At 44.3% G+C, this 23,132-nt stretch overlaps 1 protein-coding gene and 1 long non-coding RNA gene across 45 annotated transcripts in view; one reads left to right on the forward strand and one right to left on the reverse strand.

The window, feature by feature from the left end:
- The window catches only part of ANK3 (ankyrin 3), a 218,221-nt gene that overhangs the window by 100,397 nt on the left and 94,692 nt on the right, over positions 1–23,132 (reverse strand). For 40 of the 44 annotated variants that reach the window (XM_033148853.1, XM_033148859.1, XM_033148863.1 and 37 more), the window contains 9 exons: positions 16,821–16,919; positions 13,313–13,510; positions 11,893–11,991; positions 10,835–10,933; positions 8,887–8,985; positions 7,584–7,781; positions 7,279–7,377; positions 6,307–6,405; positions 623–820 (listed from right to left, as the gene is read on the reverse strand). In XM_033148853.1, the coding sequence (XP_033004744.1) occupies positions 623–820; positions 6,307–6,405; positions 7,279–7,377; positions 7,584–7,781; positions 8,887–8,985; positions 10,835–10,933; positions 11,893–11,991; positions 13,313–13,510; positions 16,821–16,919 (1,188 nt within the window). The remainder of the gene's footprint in view (positions 1–622; positions 821–6,306; positions 6,406–7,278; positions 7,378–7,583; positions 7,782–8,886; positions 8,986–10,834; positions 10,934–11,892; positions 11,992–13,312; positions 13,511–16,820; positions 16,920–23,132) is intronic. The other 4 variants (XM_033148872.1, XM_033148884.1, XM_033148887.1 and 1 more) reach the window with 1 other exon arrangement.
- Positions 4,077–6,355, forward strand: LOC117046676. Its single transcript, XR_004426606.1, has 3 exons — positions 4,077–4,184; positions 4,936–5,091; positions 6,292–6,355. It is a non-coding gene; the product is annotated as an uncharacterized LOC117046676 (long non-coding RNA).

Below are 23,132 nucleotides of genomic sequence, written 5' to 3' on the forward strand. Positions count from 1 at the left end.
CGCTTGCATGAACAGGCAAGTAAGCAAGGGAACAAGGTGGGGACAATTTGCAGATAACTCTCTTCTTGTGCAAATGAAACATACCAACTGCACTTTTGGGCTTCATTTTCTGGACTTGCAGCACAATCAGAAACCAAGTTGATTCACAGTAGTGATAGCAGGATAGGGGAAAGCTCTGTACCAAGGGTTCCTATATTGCTTCCTGACTTCTTTGGAGAGGAGGCACCTATAAAGGTTGTATATAGAGCTGCCTAAGGAGTAGTGAGTTGCCATTTGCCCCACACAATCATATTTAATAGAGGTTTCCTGTCACATACACTCCATATTTGTAAGTCACCTATGTCCTCCTCAGATGTTACTGGATTGGAGCTCTCATTACCCATAATAACCATTGGCTATGCTGGCTGGGACCAATGGGAACTTGGGAGTCTGGCAACATCTCCTGCATTTCCCCCCACCCAGCAGTGTTTCCCTAACCTTGGGTCTCCAGCTGTTTTGGGACTACAATTCCCATAATCCCTGATCACTGGTCCTGCTAGCAAGGGTTGATGGGAATTGTAGTTCCAAAAAGAGCTGGAGGCCCAAGGCTGGGAAACTAGAGCACACAAAGAAGAAAACATACCTTGTTGCTAAGATTCACATTAGCATTTCTGGTGAGAAGCAATGACACCATGTCCACATGGCCCTCCTGGGAGGCAAGATGCACAGGAGCAATGCCCTGCCTGGTCACAGCATTCGCATCGGCACCATATTCCAGTAACGTGGTTGCTATATCCATCTGGTTCTTCTTGGAAGCTATGTGAAGTGGTGTGTAACCATTCTGCCAGTGCAAAACAACAACAACAACAAAATATTTGGGTCATCGGCTCATTCATAAAATGCTAGGAATACTAACTTTCCCTCAAGTCTCATGACTGCTTGTATTTTATTTTAAAAAACAACAACAACACACCTCTATTTCACATGACCAATCTTTAGGATTTCTTGCATAATATGCTCACAGAGACCAGGACAAAGGGTTTTCTTCTTTTTTACCAAATAATAATAATAATAATAATCCTCTCATGTAAAAGAAATAATATAATACCATTGATATGGTAACATATCACTTGCAGAATCCCATAAAATAGCTATTTACTGATTTCCTTATTATTCCAGTCAGCTCAGGTAATGAGGAATCCTCAAGCACAAGGTTTGTCCTCATCTCTTTCCTACCAAGCTGCCCTTGCAAAATGAAATCTGAAGGAAGGAACCGGATCCCACAACTACATGGAGGCAGAAGAGTTGGCCTAGTATGATCAACGAGGCCCAAAAATGTGGACTAGAAGGTACAGACTACTGGCAATATTCGGAGAGACCGAAACACAATCCTTGAGAAGGTTAGTGGGGGGCCACTAGCCCAAGACCACCTCAGCAATATAATGGAAAGTCCCACTTCCTCATGCTGCTCAACTGGTGCAGTAAGGTGGAGAGTTAGAAGAAGAAGAAGAGTTTGGATTTGATACCCCGCTTTATCATTATCCGAAGGAGTCTCAAAGCGGCTAACATTCTCCTTTCCCTTCCTCCCCCACAACAAACACTCTGTGAGGTGAGTGGGGCTGAGAGACTTCAAAGAAGTGTGACTAGCCCAAGGTCACCCACCAGCTGCATGTGGAGGAGCGGAGACACGAACCCGGTTCACCAGATTACGAGTCTACCGCTCTTAACCACTACCCACACTGGCTCTCATGCTGTCTAGATTATGTCTCTGAAGGCCAGAATCTATCAAAGAGTGGATAGATGTGAACCCATGTCCAAGCTTGAGGACAGGCTTACGGTTGCTTGTAAGGGAAAGAATGATTTGTGAGGATGGCCTATAGTACAGGTCTTCCAGAATTCCAGAGTTTATCCTGAAGACTCTTCACTTTCTGTTTGTTTTTCAAATTGTTTAAAGCAGTTCTACCCTGCAGCTTATTTGACTGCATTCACAAAGGTACACACACTACAATAAAACCTTAATTTTATCAACAGGAAAACAATTAATATCAGAAACTATTTCTAGTTTGAAGTTTTCCTTCTGAAACAGGTTGTTGAGGTAAGAAGAGGAAAAACAAGAGAGTACCAGTAAGGTATATGTATGAGTGATAAGGGACAATTTGAAAGGAAAGGCACCCAAGGTAAGCCGATGGGCATTTCATAGCAACATGGCACCTTCTAGCACCTTCTAAGTAAACAAATGTATTACGATGTGGTGTAAGCATAAGACTGGCGTGTGTTTTGCGGCTCTCGGGTAGATGAAAAGACCGGCATGTGACTCATGTGGCTATTAGTTTGATGGTTGCCTGAATGGCATTTCAGCAATATTGTTTTAATGGATCAAGTGAGAAGAAATGGTTAAAGAGGAGAAAGAGAGAGGCAAACCAGCAAGAGTGACAAAGAGAGTAAAGCCCTAGTGAGTGAGTCCATTTCAATGACAGCAATTGCACATTTTCTTATCAGCCTTAATGTCTAATAGGAAGTCATCTGCCATCCCCATGCAATTTCTCATCTGACTGCACAACATGCAGCCTAAGGCAGTGGGGGAGCAGGGAGGCAATTATTAATCCCAAAAGTGACGGTGCTCGGTTTGGTTCACTTCTATGGCTCACGTGTCGAAACATGTCTTGTTCCAGGAAGCCTCTTGGCAGGCACCGAAACGCCAAAGTGGCAGCTGCTAACCCATTTGGTAAGAGACGAGTGACTCCGGTGACCCGATCTATAATTTCTGGTTCTCTTTCAAGCCTGTAATGTAATCATTCTGGGTCTCAGAGACCCACTGGCACTGGGAGCAAGGGCAGCCCCTGCTCCTGGGGAAGGAGGCGCACTCTTCTTCCTCAGCTTAGCTGCTTTCAGCACTAAACTGGGTCAGCATTCTGTCCCCTATATAAAGAGTGTGCTTAAGTTGTATTATTTCATATCATTGCACCACAATGCTAAATATTTGGAAGCCAGCCCAATTTATTTCCCAAGGCATGGCAAAGGCGTATTTCCCATACAACGAGGCCCCACTGATGCTTCAAGCTTTCTGCATGAATTTGACTTGCCTTGCCTTTCCAATGCATAATAACTGACCCACAGCTTATACTATGATTTCCCTCCATGATCTCTTTCGTCTCTGCTCATGCAAGAGGATCTGACATCTATGCATTTAATCATCCACTGGCAGGCAGTCCAAAGGGGTTTTGTTTTTTTTAATGCAATTTTTCATCGTCTTAAAATACATCTTGGAAAGTGGAGAGCTCTGTTCCAGAGAAGGAAGAATTTATATACCCAGCCTAATTCATTTTAAATATGGTGGGCAAATGAGTACAGTTTGATTACTGTTTTACCCTGCATTCTTAATCACTCATTTTTGCATTACCCTGCAATCCATCACTTTACAAAGCAGCCTTGCCTCCATTTGTCCAGGAGGGTCAAAAACCCCTAAACACATGCATTGTAAATGAATGCATCTCTGTAGAACAAAATGGGGAACCTTTGACCCTTGTTGGACTCCCAACTCTCATCATCCCTGGTTATTGGCCAGACTGGCTAATGGCAGCCAGAAGTCCAAAGACACATGGGGAGAGGGACACAGGTTTCTCATCCCTGGTGTAGAAAGACCCCTATGGCCTTGCACAAGCTTCATGCTTAGGTGGGGATTTGGATATGGGCCCCAGTTCAACATTCCTAACCACAGCACCATCCAGCCTTTCCGCACTATCAGGTTCTTAGGCTGGCTCGCTAGGTCCACATGTATAGAAATCATGGCTCTGGAGCCTATGAACCTGTAAGACTGCTTGAGTACTGATCACAACTGTCTTTTCCAGGTCCGGTGTCAGCACATAGCATCTCCAGGCAGGCACCAGGGGACTGAGACCCCAGCAAGTCCCATCACCATTGCCCGTGTACTGGACTGGTTGTGCCCCTTAAAAAGCACAAGCAGCAGCATAGCCCCTTCCCACCCAACACCAAGAGCAGCTGCTGCAAAGGAGTGAGCTGCCATTTTTATTTTTAATCCCTCCCCAATGTCCCTGATGTAGCCTTGCTCCAATTAGGGAGGGATTAAAGCAAAAGTTCTCTCCCACCCTCCTTCGTTGCAGCTGCCCAGTTGACTTCTTGATGCTGAGCAGCAAGGAAAAAGAAAATTCTGCAAGGGGCCCAGCCAGCCAGTTCAGTGCACTTGGGTGGGTGGACCATTTTCATAATTTTTCTCCATTGCCACCCACTCATTGCTGCAGGGATTGTGAGGCTGCTGCAGTGAGTGGCTGAATGAGCCATCATCTGAACACTTCCCTAGTGCCCAAGACTGAGAAACACTACACCGGGAATTAAAGCACCAGCTTCCTCCCTTGCAACTTCCTGGTGTTCTTTGTAGCACTTACCTGATTTCGTGCCCAGTAAGGACATGGGAGGGCACCACGCTAAGGACACTTTGTCCCCACCCCCAACTTGGAGGCAGCCCTAGTCTTCCCCCATCAGATTCACCAAAGCTTAATAGCACCTTTCAGAAAAGCCTTTTGCTACCTGAGCATTTTTCAGTCTGACCTGCCTTAGAGAGTCACGAGAATTCTCAAGCAAAACATTTCAGTGGGGTTTCTAAAATATACGGCACCTCTTTAATCAAAACGGTGCTGCCTCTTCTTCAGTTGTGATCAGACTAAGACTACAATCCTGTGCCCATTAGGGGGAGTAAGACCAGTCAAACACTTCCAAGCAAACACACATTGGAGAGCATGAGAAAAACATGAAAAATAAGAGATGCAGGGAGGCAGTCATGTAGCCTCTTTCCTGACTCCAATTATCACTTTATGTGATCTGATTTTTTTTTAAAGCACCAATCTCCCAAATTACACCACGCACAGAAATCCGTAACAGCATTTTGCCAGGTTTGCTCTAAAATGGTATGTGCATTGTTTGTTTGTTTTCAATTTCTAGGCAGTCCACACACATTTATGATGCCACATAGATGCCGGTGAAAAAGACAACAATCATGCAAGGGTCTTACCTCGTTTTTCATCAGCTTAACTTCCCTTTCCCCCGACATAAGGATTAAGGATAAACAAAATATATGCAGAAAAGCAGCCTGTTCAGGTGACATTTTGCCCTCAACTAGGAAACTGGGTGGCAGGAAGTAGAAAAGATCAGGAATTGGGGCTTTGGGTATTGTCACATTCTTTTCATACTTCCCTCATGCTCTCCTCCTTGCAGGAAGGAATGATGCAGGGAGAACCAGCGTCTACGATAAAGTAGGACTTTCCTGACGCTGTGAGATAAAATAATGTCCAGCTCAGGATCAGGGCTAAGGCTCCCTCAAGTACTCTTCCTCTCCATCACTATCAGACTCCTGGGATTCCCAGTTAGGTTAATATATTAATGTCCCTTTAACCCAGCAAGGGAAACTTGTAGTCTTCCAAATGTTCCAAATGTTGGTCTCCAACTCCTGTCAAGTCTGGCCAGCATGGTCAATAATCGGGGTGGGTGGGAATTGTTGAAACACCTGGAAAGGTACAGATTCCTCATCTGTGCTTTAACCTGAGAAGAGGAAGGTCTCTTTGCTGAGGTACTATGAAGATATAAAGATGTTCCCTGGGACACCTGATACACCAAGCAATGGCACCCATATCTGTGTGAAGCCATTCTCAGGAAGGCTCATCAGGCCTAATCTCTAGGACATGTTGGGCTGTACGCCACCATATTTTACACAGAACAGACCCACTGAAATTAATGAGCTTGGCTAAACTAGGTCCATTAATTGCAGTGCATCTACACCAAGTAAAAGTTAGTGAAATACAACCCAGTTATTTCACAAAGCTTTCAGACTGATGTGGATGTGGCGGTCTCATTCTGTACTGCTGCCATGCAAAAAAGAGGATTTGAATTTAGTTTGTGCTTGTGATATTATTATTATTGGTTAGAAGTTTATGGGAAGGCCCCCCCCCCAGTATTTTGAGCTGATGTCTGAACTGAATGGAAGATTACAAGTTTCAAACCCAAGTTAGGGAGATACATAATGGGGATATCTATCCTTCCCTCTCCTTAATGGAGGATTTTAAGTAACACCCATAGGATCTTCTCATTATGGCTGTGTGACCATCAGAGAAGAATGTTTTCAGCAAAGTCCCTTATGCTACTGTCAAATATTTTTCTAACAACTTCTGCATCTGGAAGTATGTAGACTGTTCCTGATCAGAGTTAGTAGGGTACATGGCAATGTGTCGAAAGGAAGGAACGTGGAACGGATGCTGTGGAATGGCTGCATAAAAGCTAACTATCTGGTCCTTCATCCCACAGAGCAAGCACGGGTACCTTTGCAGAGGCGTGAGGTGAGGCTCCCTGGTCCAAGAGAAGCAGTGCCACTTTCTGATTATCGTAATGTGCCGCGACATGCAGTGGAGTTAAACCACTCTAAAAATACGTGCAGAACAAACAGGCATTGTTAGAAAACCACCATACATTAAAAAAGAAAAGAAAAAAAGAAAACTGGAGAATTAGGTTAATCTAGGTTTGGTGAGACTACTGTGGAACTAAACTAAGGTTTTGAAATGATAAATGACAACAAAGAAGACAGTACGACACAAACTACTTGATTTGTAGGTGGATTTTCTCCCTCTTCACTGCACTCTTGGCCTCCCAAACATACCAGGCATGAGAAATATATATACTGTATTCACAGTATACTCCTATGCTTCTTGAGCATCAAAGTATGCATTCCATTCCATGTTACAACCCTTCATGGACTTTATCACTTCAGAAGTGGGGTTGGGGTGTGTGTGTGTTGTAAATTTGAAAGCTCTGAAATCTTTAAGACTCAAAGAGAATGCTTCTATAGTTTGGCCTCCTCTTGGACCTGATGGTTTTCTCTGTGTAGGAAATATTTTTAAGCTGGGAAAGTGTTCAGCCATTCAAATGAACCCACTACAAAGCATGGATTCTGAAGTTGTGCAGTCCATGAAAGTTCGTCTCGAATGGGTTGCAGAATTCTAATTCCATGTAAATGTTTTAAATATTCTGCGCACAACCACTGGTGTAACCCCTAGTAGAAAGTGGGCAAAGTGGACCCAGGCCACCATCCAGAAACCACCACTCCGGCTCAGGGAGAATCCAAGACTGATGTTACAATAACCCAGAGATGCCTAGAAAACCACCAAGAGATGCCTAGAAAAATCCAAGAAATATCTGCTGCTATTGCTGCTACTAATGGTCACTATTGGCTAACCATGGGAAGATCAGGACTGGGTATATTCTGCAGAAGCAGGGAGTGACTCTTGCCTGCCTCACCTTTCCAGCAGCATCTGGAGATGCATTCTTCTGAAGCAAGAGGTTGGCTACTTCAATTTTGCCGTACTTGGCTGCCACGTGTAGAGGAGTAAATCCTTTCTGTAAGAGAAGCATTTCCATCAGCAATTCCCTTTCACCTCAGGGCCTTTCCCCTCCCAGACAGGGCATTTGCACACTCGACTGATCTATGCCAGATACATTTGCAGGGCTGTGGTTCTATGCAAGGGCAGAAGAGAAGATGGCACCGGGCATGACATTCGACAGCAGCCAATTTTATTACATGGTGACACGTAAAGTTCCCTTACCTTGGTAGTTATGCTTAAGGATGCGCCGTGATCCATAAGGACTGATGCTACATCTTCATGTCCTTCCCGTGCTGAAAGGTGCAACGGTGTATACCCTGAAGTTGTGGGGGCGTTGGGAGACGCTCCTTGCTGTAACAGCTGCTGCACTATGTCAGCTTTCCCCAGTCGCGCAGAGATGTGCAGCGGTGTTTGGTCATCCTAAACACAAAGGAAAAAGGAGCGACATACGGAGAGTCCAACACTTGCACATACGTATTACTAGTAAATGACTTTCATAGTGACCAGTGGCAATATCTGTACGGATGGCTTGTATCCTGTAGAGACCCTATGCGGAATGCGGAATGCACATTATATCAAACGCGACACAGTTCTTGGACATGTTTAGACCAGTCTTTCCCAACTGGTGGCCTTCTAGAGGTTGTTGGGCTACAATGTGCATCATCCCTGACCATGGGCCATGTAATTTAGGACTGGAATAGTCTAAGGTTGGAAAAGGCTGTGTTATGAAACCTGCAAAATATACGTATGTAGGCATGCATTCAATAACAATACACACATTATTAACACTCCACCTTCATGCCTCATTTGAGGCACACAAGGCAGTTGAACATATGGAAATGATCCAGTATTTAGAAACACTAATCCTAAGGCAGAAGGTGCCTATAGATACGCAGGTCAGCAGAGCTGTCTGGGATGGCTACATTCCCCAAGTCTGCCCAGGCCACCCTAAGGCCAGCCAGGAGGAACAGAATATGAAGACTGCCAAGATTCCAGCACCTCAGAAGGGCCCACCCACCACTGCTATGATGCACCATCTTAAGTTCTTTGGTGGACAGATGGGCTATACATACAATAAACATATAAAATAATACATAAAGAGTGCCACTGCTAAGTAAGCCTGTTGGGGCCCACTGGGAGAGGAGGAGGCCTATCAGAAGGCACGTTGCTGAGGGTCCCCTCAAACCTGGAGGCAACCTTCCTGATGTTGTCAGAGCAACATCTGCTTTTCCTGGGAGCTCTCCCAGTTGTTGCAGAATCCAACTCAGACCTCCTACTGTTAACTTGGCTGCTGGTTCATTCCTGCTCTTCAGGCTTTGCCCAGTGCTCTGCAGGCTGGCACCCCAACCAGAACAGGCCCATGTAGCCCACACCAAGACCTCACTGTTGTAAATTAGGATAAAAATGTGTTGTACTAATTCTACTGAAGCTAACCTTCTGCTTAATGGTGACACTATGCCTTGCTTTGGAGAATCAAGCACGTGACTCTTGCAATGCACATTAAGTAGAGAAATAGTCCGCTTACCTTGGCTTTAGCTTCTACCTGAGCTCCATTCTGGACTAAATATCGAACAACTTCCGACTGGCCAGCTCTGGCGGCCATATGGAGTGCTGTCTCTCCCCGCTATGAATGGAAAATTAATGCCAGAGAGTCAAAGGGTAGTAATAATAATACTAATAACCCATCCCATAAGGTAAAAAGCAAACAGAAATATTTTAATCAACAAATGAAAAAAAAAAGCTTTACATTCTACTCAGAAACCATCAGCATATGAATACTTTCAAGGGGCTGACTGGGAGCAGAATGCAAAACCCAATCAATTTTTGACCTCCAGCTCTGGCCCCACCAAAGTAATTTATTCCAGCCATTGATTTTCCAGCTGTTAAAGCACACGAGTGTTTTGCTCTGTGTTAAAGGAAATAATGCCCTTTTAAAAATGCAAAGCTACACCAGCAATGTAAACACAACACTGTGTTAAACGACCATTCACAGTTGGTGATACATTTGTAATTATGCCAAGCTTGATCATGTATGCAGAAGATACGAACATTTTTATTCTTTCGTGTGACTTTCTGCTGTTATATTCCAGTGGCCCTAGATTTTGCTTTAAGCATGGAATCACTTTGCTGGACAGTTGAAAATAAATCAATAATAATAATAATAATAGAACTGCAGAGCTTCACGAGCTTTCACCGAAAGATGTGTCGCCAGGGAAACAACAAGAACAGCAAAAACTTTGATCTGAAGGAAGGAAGCGCCATTCTAAACTTTTTGCAATCCACTGACTTTTTAAAAAGCAAACATTTTTTATAGCACAGATGGTGCTGCATGGGCGTCTATAATTTAAGATGGTTTTATAGAGCAAACTGCCACAGCAATGCTCTACTGCAGCAATTCCTCGCCTCTCATGCATCAGACTTTGCAAAGAACAGACAGTGCCAAACAGTAGTAAAAAAAGAAGAAGAAAAGTGCCATTGTGTATGTGTGTGCTTTTTGAAGCCTGCTTCTGTCAGTTTGGCACAAATGCATCTAGAACAGCTCCATTTATAACACACACACACACAGAGAGAGAGAGAGAGAGAGAGAGAGAGAGAGAGAAACCACTCTTCCACAAAGCCTCTGGGTGCACGGAGGCACTCCAGCACGGCTGTGGCCAAAAAGAGGCAATATGTCCTGACAAGCTGCTGCAATCTGATAGCAACCTCAGCAGCGCCTGCCTCAAAATGGGAAAAGGCCCTGGTCTTCTGGGGTTATGGCATTCAAGGAGTCAAGTGCATTTTTCAGAAATCAAACACTGAGCAATAATAAATGAACCCCTGCTCTTTCCAGTGCAAAAAAGGAGATAAAGATGAAAACAAATTTGAGTAAGAACAGAGGCTGTTGGGGGGGGGGGACACTCTTCAACAAGCCTTTAAGCTATCCTCCTAACACAGAGAAGGGGGAATGCAAAGCTTTTGCTGCTGCTGCTGCTGCTCACATTCATCAGAGCATTGGCAGCAAATAATAAAACATCACCCATGGGATAGGCACATATAAAGTTTGGCCCCACGAGATAGGGCCACGTTTGCAGGGCATATCCAGAAAAACAACAAGAATGTCAATGCAAGTTTGGTCACTTTACTCTTTGATATGTCCAGCACAGAAATGCAAGGAGTGAACAGCCCATGCGGCTTGGCAGGGATAAACAAATACTGTGGGGCAGGATTTTTTTTCACCCAGAACTCGACAGAACTCAGTTCTGGGACCTCTCAGGTGGGCACCGTTGCCATTATAAGAGAACAAGGGAGGTGTTCGTGGTGAGTTCTGGCACCTCTTTTTCTAGAAAAATAGCACTGTTGTGGGGGAACAGAAGCAGCAGCTCAAACTCTAGACTAGAAAAAGTCTAGAAAAAAGGTATGAGGATGGTGTGAATGCACTACAAGTCAGATATTCTCCTTGGCTGATAATGAAACAAATGAACATTGGTGCTCACCACATTGGTTGTGTTGGGTGATGCTCCATGATGCATCAGCTGTGAAACAATATTTACATGTCCCATGAAGGCAGCAACATGGATCGGAGTCAGACCCGACTAGAAAATGGAAAGAAGAAGAAAAATGACTGAGGTTTGAGGTTAGCGGCATAGAATGAGCTACAATGAAAAAGAGTTGCCTGGACCTTGGCAGCGAAGGTGAATTGTGAGCTGTACATGGCAGCTATAAAAGGATGCCTATTCAGGACAAAGTTTGCTATTCGCAACCTTGGGTTCCCAGATGTTGTTGGACTACAACTCCCATCATCCATAGCCAGGAGTGGGCAGTAATCAGGGATGATGGGAGTGGTAGTCCAACTGCATCAGAGAACCCAAGGTTGGGAAAGGCTGCTTTAATCGCTACACCACACTTGCTCTCACAGCAACGTTTCAGATTGACATTTCTGACAATCACTGAAGCATTGAAGGAACATTGTGCTATCTAAAGCCTGCAATGTAAATCAGGGAGAGAAATATGTGGCCCTCCAAATGTTGTTGGATACTTCCACCAGCTCCAGTCTGCATAGCCAATGGTCAGGAATGATGGGTCTTCCAATAAGTGGAACCAGGCCAGAATGGAATACCGGTAAGTCACTGAGCATGTGCTGTGGCCCTAGCATACCTCTCTCCCATGCAGGAGGCTATTGCCACCCCCCAAAATCTGCTGCTCACACCCCTTGATCTAGGCGTGAATCTAGGGACACTTATTAGTTCAGTAGGCCAAAGATCACCACATCTCAACTTAGTTATACACCTAAGAACACAGAATCCCTCTGCAATGTTGTGGGATTCCACAGAGACACACTAGGTGGGTTTTTCAGCATATAAGGAAGTGTGGAAAGGATTCCCTTGCAGCAGAGAAGTTTAGAAACAGTTAGCATATGGAGACCTCAACTGAAACAGTAGGAAAGGGGTCCTTGCTTTGATTTCGAATCTTCCTCCTGTTCCCAGCTCTTATTGTCAATGGACTCGCTTGTTTACGGAAAACATAACAGCATGTGCAGTCAAAGATACCTTACCTCAGTGACAGCTTGGATAGATGCTCCATGTTTCAGCAAAAGTTCCATCACTTTAATTCTGTTCTTTTTGCAGGCAATGTGGAGAGGTGTGAAACCATTCTGTAAAATTGAGAAAAGGACTTTTTCACAGACAGCTAGACAAATGTTATTGACAAAACACTTCTTCTCTGAATTATCTTGCATTGCACTATGCTTCCTATCCCCTTGTGATGTTCCGTGGCTGCTAACTTTTGTTTCATATATATATAGAGAAAGACACAGAGAGAGGATTTTGCTGGATGAAATGCTAATGACTAGTATGCTTTGGGCGATAAAGAGTATTTGCACATACAGTAAAGTGCAAAGCTAAGCTGCCATTTCATTGTGAGTGAAGCAGCAAGAAGAAGCAAGAAAACAAGCTATCCTGAACATCAAAGGTACAGTCCTATTCACAGCATCTGCTTGAATGTCGATGACAACCTGTATACATATCAAAGTGGCATCATAGGATTATTTTAAAAACAGCTGACAGAATTGGGCCTCCAATCTCATCAGCATCAGCTACCTTTCCAACAGGAGTAAAAGATACCATATGCTTTCATAACATATGGCCAGGGCTACTGCCTCTTCTAGTTGAGTCAAAACAGGCAGTTCAGTTCATTGCCATACTTGAGTTGAATTCTTTCACTGTTTTTATTACTGTTATCATTCGGGGTAAATATCACGAAGAGAGAGAAAACAGAACAGAACCAAGCATTTCCCCTTTTCCTGAAACCTGAGATCTTTCAATGTGGGTTGCTGAGGGGGAAGGGTTGTGTGGAGACCCATGCTGTTACCAAAGAATGATGTGGGGATATGCTTCTAGAAAAGACATATATTTTGGGGAAATTGTTTGTCATTTGCGGAAGTCATTATAACCAATGCATCTCCCTCTAATCCATGTGCATCTCCCTCTAATCTTGTGTTTATTTCCCAGTTTAATGCTTGCTTTGCAGACATCAGAAACGTTTTGAACCCAAACCATCTTTTCCCCCTTCCACCATTTGAAAGGCCGGTGATCTGAATCTGTTTCCAAAGATATACAGAATCTAAGTTTCTCTCACATTGATTGCCGATGGCAGTTAAAGGCTGCATTTACCCTTTTCTCTCCAATTGATAGCAAGCCGTAAAATAATAATAATAATAAATGCACGCACGCACGTACACACATACACTGATTAAATTTTCAGTAGTATTGACAAAGGAAGGCTTTATCCAATTTTCTTTTGCCTAACATAATGCAGACACAAGATGTGCATTAATGGCACAAGAAACACATTCGTGAGAACTTCCTACTAAAACCCAGTGCTTTTTTTCTTCTAAAAAGAAATGTTTACTCTCATTTTGAATCAAGAAAATATATATGCTAGTGGCGAATAGTTAGCCTGCTGTGCGTACTCACCAGTGCTTTGGCATTAGGATTAGCTTTCTTGTCCAACAAAACTTTCGCAACTTTGTAGTGGCCACAGTGGGCGGCAACATGCAGCGCCGTCAGATAGTCGTTAGTGACATCATCCACAGGCACATTGTGCTCAATGAGAAGCTGGACGCAGTTGAGGTGGTCCCCTTGCGTCGCCATGTGCAATGGAGACAAGCCATTCTGGGGGGGGGGAAGCAGGTGGAGAAGAGCAGTATAATAAGATGCACACTTTAAAACAAGGACGCCACTTCTGACAGAGGAGCGTTGCTACCAACTAGCTTTACAAGCTTTGGGGATTTATAGGGGGACTTCTAAGGATAATGTAAATGAGGAAGCAGGCAGACATTTCAACTCCGCTGCTACTCGCACCTGAACCAAGCAGGTATTCCATGGGAATCTAAAAGTAACCTGAGGGAAGGCCAATAAAAAGTAAGGGGAGAAGGAAAGGAGTGGTAGAACCACTTTAACGTTCCATCCAAGCCCTTTTCACAACATGAGGGCAGAGCAGGCAACACCTCCCCCAATTCACTAACTGTAGTAAGGAAATCAGTATCATGCCATAGAAAATTATACCCCCTCAAAACAAAACCTTCAAGTTGTGGATAAAGGCATCCATGAGGTTGTTGTTGGCATCCGGTCTTCTCTTGAGAGACAATGAAGTGCACCTCATCTCTGGGGCGCAAGAGTGGCCTACCCAGAGGCCAAGACCCCACCCCCCTGGCCTCGCTGATGTGGTCCAAAGGATAACAGAGCAATACGTTTGGCACCAGCTTGGCTTCAGGAGGCATACAAGGTGCCATCCAACTGCCCACGAGACTCCACTCCATATTTGTGAGGTGTTTCTTCTCCTGAAGATATCTCACAAAGCAGCCAGGTGTGGATTTTCCCTCAGGGTTTACTCCCAAAGCCTTTTTCACAAAGGAGCATAGCCGCAAGGCAGCAGAGGTTTAGGACCAGTGTTTTCCTTCTCTTAGATGGGCTCCCCTTCCAAACTGACAAGCCCCACCTGCCCCTCATTCATGAAGTGAAGGCAGTGAATTGACACATGTTGCTGGTGGACCCCCCAGAAATGTGGCATCTTAACTGTGCAAGCTCTAGTGCAGTTAAAGTGAGTAGACAAAATGATGCACAGATAAATTTCTCATTTCCATGAGTTTATTCTGCTGTGCATCATTTATTATAACTCGTAAGTGAAACACAACATCTGTTCAAGCCTAGTTGGGTGACCCTTGGGTGAGAGCCAATGTGGTGTGATCGTTCAGGGTGTCGGGAGTAGGTCTGGATAGGCTCAGGTTCAAATCCATGGGACTCAGTTGCTGTCTTCCAGTTTAACCTTCCTCTCAGGATTTTTGTGAGAATAAAATGGGGAGAACCAGTTATGCAGCATTGAGCTCCATAGCAGAATGGATGGATATAGTTTTAATCAATTAACTCTCATGAACATCAGGTGAGCAGGTAAATCTGTGTCTGGGCTATACCACTTCAGACTGCAGGTGAAGGCTTACATCACTCCATACGAAAACATTCCCATGCACAGAAAATGAGCATGCAAGGGAGAAAACAAGAACAGAAGCTTCTCCTTCGATATCCAGTTTTTGGTTAACATAGGGGAATATTCAGTCATGAGAGCCCTCACCTGCCATGCGAAGTGGTATACGCTAAGAACATGTTTGCGTTCCTCACCTGGTGCGTGTGAGAACTTGAGTTTAGCTATTAGATTTTCAATAATTTCCATATGCCTATTTGAAAATCAAGAAAGAAAGCTGACCTCGTTTTGCAAGATTCATCCTTTTTTTTTTTTTTTTTTAGAAAAAAGATTTTAAAAATTATTAGAAAAACAAATGAACCAGTGCTGGTTGGGTCTCTCTGTCTCCCTCTCCCTCTCTCTATATAAAACACACCATAGCTCTGTGCCATGGGAAATTGCTCATTAATGCCATTCTCAAGATCTTCAGCCTTCCAGTTTTCCATATAAACCTAGTCAAAATTAACATATCAGAGAGAGAAAATGACAGAGATGAGGGGGGCTTCAGACAGCAGAACTTCGTGTTGGTGGGTTTTTTTTTGGTTTTTTCACATTTATCTTTAATGTGAAGCTTGAGTTTCCCTCTGAGCAGGTGCATCTGTATTATAGCGGAGGAGTCACTTTGCTGGAGAGTTATATAATATCTTTTCTAGGCCAGATTATTTTCACAGCCGTCGCACAAAAATGCAACTTCAAATTCAGAAATGCTGGGCCCCCTTTCCCCCCCAGGTTGGGAAGCTCAACCGGGGATTGAATACTAGGAAAAGCTGTTTTTCAACTGTCAGGAAACCCCCCTCCCTGCGGCTGGTAGGATCGCGGGAGCGTCTGCAGTATAGAGAACCCCAGAAACTGTTTACCAGTTCGTCCTCCCCCTCAAGCACCGGAAGTGACCATTCCTCCAGTGGGGAGGGGGAGTCAGAGGCAGGAAGGCGGTGCAGGGGCTCTGAGAGGATTGCGGAGCCTCAGCACTGAGGGGAAAGCGGGGAATGGTGTCAGGTTCCCACGCTCCTAGGGCGCAGACAGGAAGGACGTGGAAGGTGGAGGCGGGGGTTCAGAATCCCGCACCTCTTTTGCTGGACAAAGAACAGGAAGAGCTCATTCCTGGACTCTGCGGAGGGTTGAGATGGACGTTTGATCTTCTGCTCCACTGTATATAGCTGTGCACAATAAGTTTTTAGAAGCTATGCGTTTGGCGCTTTACTCATGAGCAACCACTGAACGTCCTTACATCAACCTTAAGTGAGCTTTGGAAAAAGGTGAAGAGCACAAGGTCTTGTGCCTTTGGATTCAAGAAATCGACTCTTGTCAAGAAAAATTCATAGCAATTCACTCATGCCATAAAGTGAAGATTAAACTCCCCAGAAGGGTACCTGAACTAACAGCATATATGAAGCAATGGGGACTAAAGTCCAACAGGTGCTTTCAGAAGTGAGGCTACAGATTCATTTAAGTTCCACTACTGAGCATCAGTGCAGTACGGAAGATAGGGAAGTGCCATTTTTAAAAATTCAAATGCATAGTCCAGTCAATGCAGGTGTCATTTATTATTTACAGGCACAGGAAATGTAAAGCCTCGTTAATAAAAATTACTTATGAAAATGGCCTGCCTGGACCTGTGAGAAAATGCAGACTTGAGAGGCATGAGCAGGAAACAGAATGGGTGCAACCCGAGGCTGAGATTCAAAGAGCTACCGTAGACATGCCTGGGGACTTGAGATTTTCTCTGTCTTTGCACTGTTGGTACCCAATTCCACAGCACAAGCTGCTTTTGAAAGCACCGCTCTTTTCAAAGCCAGTCCAAAAAGCCACTTGGATTGGGGAGGTGGGTAGGGGGGTCTGTTTACCAGACTCGAGCACAAATGTCTCTCTTCAGTGAGTGGAACTAGCTGCACAGTTAGGAAGCTAGGAAACTCCTTCCTACCGAGTCAGACCATATCATTCTCCAAATCCCAAGCTCCACATTACCTTCGTTTTTGAAAGGATTGGGGCACCTCGGTCAAGCAGCATCCGCACAACCTGTTCATGGCCACTTCGTGCCCCACAGTGGAGAGGTGTCAGCCCGTCCTGTTGAATAAGGAAGTCACAACCCATTATTTTGGAGGGGCATAAATGAAGGATGCAAGTGTAACACATCTAAACTGTTCTGGGTTACAGAATGCAAGTGGGTGGACCAGATGATGCTTGGGGCCCTTCCAACCCTACAGTTCTATGATTCTATAAGCAGCATAGCTGATGCTGCACGGCCTACCCAATGGTAGTAAATGCAGTGTCACCTTCTGGAAATGTGCAGTGGGGGCACCTATGAGTAGTGGAGAACAGGCTACCACTTCTGATAAAACATTGTGGATACAAAGAGATGAAGGCACCGTGGTCTGGCTGCCAGAGACCCCAGGTCCAAAATTCTGTGCTGCCCTCACACAGCGGGTGGCGCTGTGGTCTAAACCACTGAGCCTTTTGGGCTTGCCGATCAGAAAGTTGGTGGTTCAAATTCCCACGATGGGGTGAGCTCCCATTGATCTGTCCCAGCTCCTGCCAACCTAGCAGCTCGAAAGCATGCCAGTGCAAGTAGATAAATAGGTACTGCCGTGGCAGGAAGGTAAACGGCGTTTCCATGTGCTCTGGCTTCCGCCATGGTGTTCAGTTGCACCAGAAGTGGTTTAGCCATGCTGGCCACATGACGTGGAAAGCTGTCTGTGGACAAACACCAACTCCCTTGGCCTGAAAGCAAGATGAGCACCACAACCCCAAAGTCGCCTTTGACTGGACTTAACCATTCAGGGGTCTTTTACTTTTTTCCCTTTATATGGTTTGTTTTCTGAAAATAAAGGAAGTCTCTCTAAAATTAGCCAGAAAAGCATGCTTCAGCAGATCACAGGTTTCAATAAAGTTATAATTACCTCAGAACAGATTCTTTCTCTCTGTGTCTCTTACGTGCAGGGGCACACGTAAACGTGCTGTGCTGTATGCAGCCGTTTCAAGTGCTATTAAGGCAGCTACCTATCCATATCAGATTTACCTCACATTTATTCACATCTTTGCTTCCTTGGCACTTCTCACATTGTTCCTGTAGGCCGGAGTGTCAGCTAATGTCAATTTAGTTAGGGTGACTCAGGCAGATTGTGACCTAGAGTGCTTACACTGTTTCACTTCGTAAATATATAGGCCGAGGCAGATTTTACCTATTTGCCTGGGTTTTGCTCATAAAACTGAATGCTGTGGTTCCCCATTGCATTGTTCAATGTTTGCGTAATATGTTCAGTCAACAAAAGAAACTTAAAATCTAGTCTCTTATTATACCCAGAAATTCAGTGCTCTGGTCTGTATGACCATATCTCAGCTTAATAAGCAAATTTATTCACCTTCACATGCAGCTTCTTTATTCTTCCCTTGGCAGCATGAGAAATCCAATTAACCATCTCTTCCCATTTCATTAAAATTGGGAAGTTACAGTTACCAGGTTCAGGGGAAGCTAAGATATATGCTTGCTGTGGTTTGCTGTTGGTTAAATACCCTGGCTTGTTCCAAAGCTGGTAACCATAGTTTCCCAAGTTCGGAGAAAATAGGAAACTATGGTTTCTTAAAGACCTCCTCCTTTGGATTGGTCACATTACAAGTGGAGGAGCTAAGGGGATGTGTGTGCTGGAAATGGCTCATCTACATCTTGCTCTACTAAGCTGAAATATGATTATTTATTTTTTTATTTCATAAAACTTTATATACCGCCTGATTGTAGGGGGAAAAAACTCAAAGCAGTTTACAAAATGATCATCCAAACAAAGCCTGTGTGTAAAAGGATTGATGCAAGATTTTAAAACCATTTAAGTACCCACCAGAACAGAATTAAATGCCCACTGCTATAACAATGAGGAGAAAACGATATTCAAGAATGCCAGCAAGCCAACAGCTATAAACAAGATCTGTATAACATGTAATTTAGGTGCAACTTTATCCCCCTTATTTATTTACACAATGTCAATCATCTTCTTTCCAAGCACTTTAGGGCTTTACGTTCAAAAAGGCGTTGATACACTCTGAGCACATAGTGTGCTCATATTAAATCTGTCATGGTACACTGGGGGAACATCTTTTAGCTTGGAAATTACAGTGCCATTCCTTCCTAATTGTTCATCTTGTTCACTGAGATTGTATCCTCTATTAACTTTTTTATTGTTAGGACTGACCTGAAGCCACAATCATGCCCAAAATGCCTCTGTGAAAACTTCAGGTCATCGGATTATTTGACAACAAGTTAATTCTGGATCTGAGCTGGCTTTATCAGGAAAATATGGTACAGGGCAAATGGGTAAACCAAGACCACATCTTTGGAATTTTCATAATTTAGTTGAAATGTGATTTGCAAACAGCAAACAAAACAAGGTGGACTTTGGTAAACTTTTGTACTACAGTGCTCTGTGCAAGGCCAAAACTTTGTGCCCCCAAATGGATATTCCCAATTATGGACCTTCTCAATTTTGTGCCCCCTTGGCTCAACGCCCTATGCAGGGGAACTGTCCGCATTGCCCTTAATCTGGTGCCGCAAACAAACATAACTCCTTGTGAACTTTGAGTTCTAAGAGGCAGGTCTCCTTAAGCAGAAAGTTGCAAGGAAGGCATAATCCCCCGCCCTCAGTCCCATTTTTGCCTTGGTGGGGACAGAAAGCAGAGCACACAAGTATTTCTTTTTGCTCTCGTAAGGGAGATCATTCCACCACCTGAGAGCCACCACAGAGAAGAATCTCTCGCATGCTACTTCCCCTCGAACCACAGGCTGTGGCAGGACTGCCAACAGGACCTCCCCAGCTACAACAAAGGCGGCATTTTTTCATCTCCGCCGAGCTAAGCAGTTGGTCCCTTATCTCTCTCACCCTGACCTTGCCACTGTCATCCATGCGACGGTCACCTCCAGGCTTGATTACTGTAACTCACTCTGTGTGGGGCTGCCCTTGAAACTGACCCAGAAACTCCAGCGGGAGCACAATGCGAGACTCCTCATGGGGTCCTCCCCACAGGAGCACATTCATCTGGTGCTATACCAGCTGCACTGGCTCCTGGTGGAGTACAGGATCAGGTTTAAGGTGCTGGTTTTAACCTTTAAAACCCTATACGGCCTAGGACCCTCGTACCTACGCAACCGCCTCTCCTGGTATGCCCCATGGAGGTACCTATTTATCTACTCGCACTTTGACGTGCTTTCGAACTGCTAGGTGGGCAGGAGCTGGGACCGAGCAACAGGAGCTCACCCCATCACGGGGATTAGAACCACCATCCTTTTGATCAGCAAGCCCTAGGCTCTGTGGTTTAACCCACAGCGCCACCCTTGTCACGTCATTTAAAAGTATAGATTGCAGCAAAAAATACCCTACATTTTATTCACAAACAAGAGTCCACAGAGAAGCTCTGTTGGCAGAGCCAGGAATTTTTTTACTGGGGATTATTCTGCCAGCATCAAACACCGTAAAATGCATATGATATTAAATAAGAGCCTTTAAATAACAAGATCCTGACATTCATAAACCTGCATGAAAGACAGAACCGCAACACTTCTTCCTCACTGAACAAGGCAATTGTCTGAGTTGGTTAGGGTTTTCCAAAGTAATATGGACATCTGTCAGAGGAAGAAAAGCTGACCTGCAATTCTCCCTCTCTTCCTCTCGCCCCACACCTAGCTACCCAACCACCTCTAAAAGGCAATAAAATATTTCAGCACATTTATACTTCTGGTCAGGGCTTTTTTCAGTAGGAACTCGCAGGAACTCAGTTCCAGCACCTCTCAGGTGGGCGCCATTTCCATTATTTCAGAACAAGGGAGGTGTTCACGATGAGCTCCGGCACCTAGAGAAATAGCACTGCTTCTGCTTAACCAACAAATGCTTCCTACCCAAATAACAAGAGAGAACAAAACAAAGCTACCGGTAACTACAGGATTAAATATGATGTGTGGATCAGCACTTGCTTTAAACGGCCATGGGTTGGGAGAGGAGACAAAAAAGGTTAAAACGAGCTGCTGCACATTCATCAGAGCTGCTCTGTATCTGAAACAAGGGGTTTCCAAGAATGTTTATTTTTCTGGGCAGACAAACTACAGGAGGACGTGAAGCATAAAATACATTGCACACATTAGGATACATCCATCCTCTGATATAATGCTCCTGGAAAGGCTCTGGGAAAACCTTTACAAATGATTATGACGTTCGGCAGATTAAGAACTCCCTAAACATGCATTGATAGCAGATTAACTGCATCATCTGTTTTATCTAACCTTCCACAGGGCCTTCTGACATGCAAGGCCAGTAGGAGAAGAATAGGAATCGCGTTTTAATGTAGCATTTGAGTAATAGCCTTGAACCCTGCTCTGCTGCTGCTTAGGGTTCACATTTCTACACTGGTGCTGAACCTCGAGAGTTGTCCTCAGAGAAATTCACCACACACAATGAATGTGAGGTAATATAATCTCTCCCCAAAGTTATAATATAGCCAGGGGATTTATTTGTGGTACCTATAGCATTTTTAAGGCTAAAATAGTTTCCTATTTGCTTGCACTTCCACCTAAGGCAATGCTTTATTTAAATGTGAAAAATGTGGGTTTTCACATTTCTAAAAATAGGTTCAGAAACAAGTAAATGCATTTAAATTTCACTGCAAAAATGTCAATTTTTCATATGCCAGTAGAGAATTTCTCTGAGAAACATGGAATCCAGCCATAGACTACGCAGTGTTAGGTCAGAGGATGACAAAGTTGGAATTTAAAATTGCAATTCAACTTTCCAAATTTGTAAAGATGCAAATATTGACATTTAACTGGAGCAAATTTTTATATCATCTCTACATATGCATCACGTAAGTTTACTAGTTGTACTACAAGATGGGAACAACACATCATCGCTCCGCCAATAAAACCTGTGGTCCTGCTAACTCTTCCTCCTTTCTTCCCTGTAATATTGTTGTATTTATTATTTAATATTGTAACATTGTTGTATTTATTATTATTTTAATCTTACTGTAATATTAAGTAATGCAAATATAATTGTGTGAAGTATTTGGCCACTCCACTTCACTGGCTGACGACTGCAGGGTGGGGAAACTCAACAGTGCGGTGATATGACGACATGTGCTTTGCATTGCTGAAACTTACCAGGAGAGAGAGAGAGACAGAATAGGAGGCAAAACAGGGCTGCTCCTTTTGGCGATGGCCATGTGTTGGCCATAAAGTCTATACCTGATCTAAATGCCTCAAAGGTGTGGGAGATAAAAACTTTCTCATTCATGTGTGTGTGTGGTGGTGTTGGTGGGCATGATCTACTCACGCCCATTCATACAGAGGTGATCACAAGCAGCCCTGAGTAATGACACCCATAGGCATGGAAACATAGGAAAGCTGCCTTTATACTGAGTCAGACCATTGACTGGCAGCAGCTCCCTGGTGCCTGAGAAAGGAATCTATTTCCAGCCCTACTGAAGATGCCAAGGGCTGAACCTGAGACCTTTTGAATGCCAAGCATGTGCCCTACCACCAGGCTACGGCATTCTATGGAGCCCTCTCCATCTCACCCCACAGGCATGTTTCCACTGTGCCAAGTGATGACCAATATTGGGGGTGCTCCTCTACGATGCATGCTCAGCAACCTGCCTCTCTCCAGGTCACCAGCATAGAGGGCAAAGTGTGTCCCATGTGACCGCAGAAGCTGGGGAAGGAACGTCAAACAAGAATGTGCAATCCTTGGGGTAGGGGATAGTTTAGTTTTATATATTCCATTGTGGTTACTGTAAAAGCACCAGCCAGCCTGGGAGATCATGAAACTGTAAATGCAGCATGTTTTTTTCCCTACAGAACCAAGAGCTGGCCTTTCAGTTCAGCTGTACCGCAGTAGATTGAAGATTACAAGCGCTTACTGTTAATCCTGGGTAAAATGTGCTCGCTGCCTGTGACAAACACAAATTCACGTCGGCAAGCCTAGTATCAAGGCAGCCAAGCTAACTCCAGCTAATTTAATCAACCTCACTAAGTATGTTTTATTTGGTGAAATCCATTCTGGAAGACAGAGAAAGGGGAGACATGATAAGAGAGGCGATGTTCAGAGGGTATGGGTTATATGAAGCAGCAGCAGCAGAGGCAGCAGCGTTTTTCACTCGAGAGCGCTCTGAACAAACCAAACAGTGAAATTTGTCACCGGCAGACTTCTCCAACAGCTGCCAATGCAGGGAAATTGACACAGCAATGGACTCCATTTATTGGCCATTGCATTTGTTATGCATTTAGCTCTTACATCACTTGCCAGC

This window comes from Lacerta agilis, chromosome 5 (assembly GCF_009819535.1).
Source record: "Lacerta agilis isolate rLacAgi1 chromosome 5, rLacAgi1.pri, whole genome shotgun sequence".
In the NCBI taxonomy this organism is placed as follows: Eukaryota; Metazoa; Chordata; class Lepidosauria; order Squamata; family Lacertidae; genus Lacerta; species Lacerta agilis.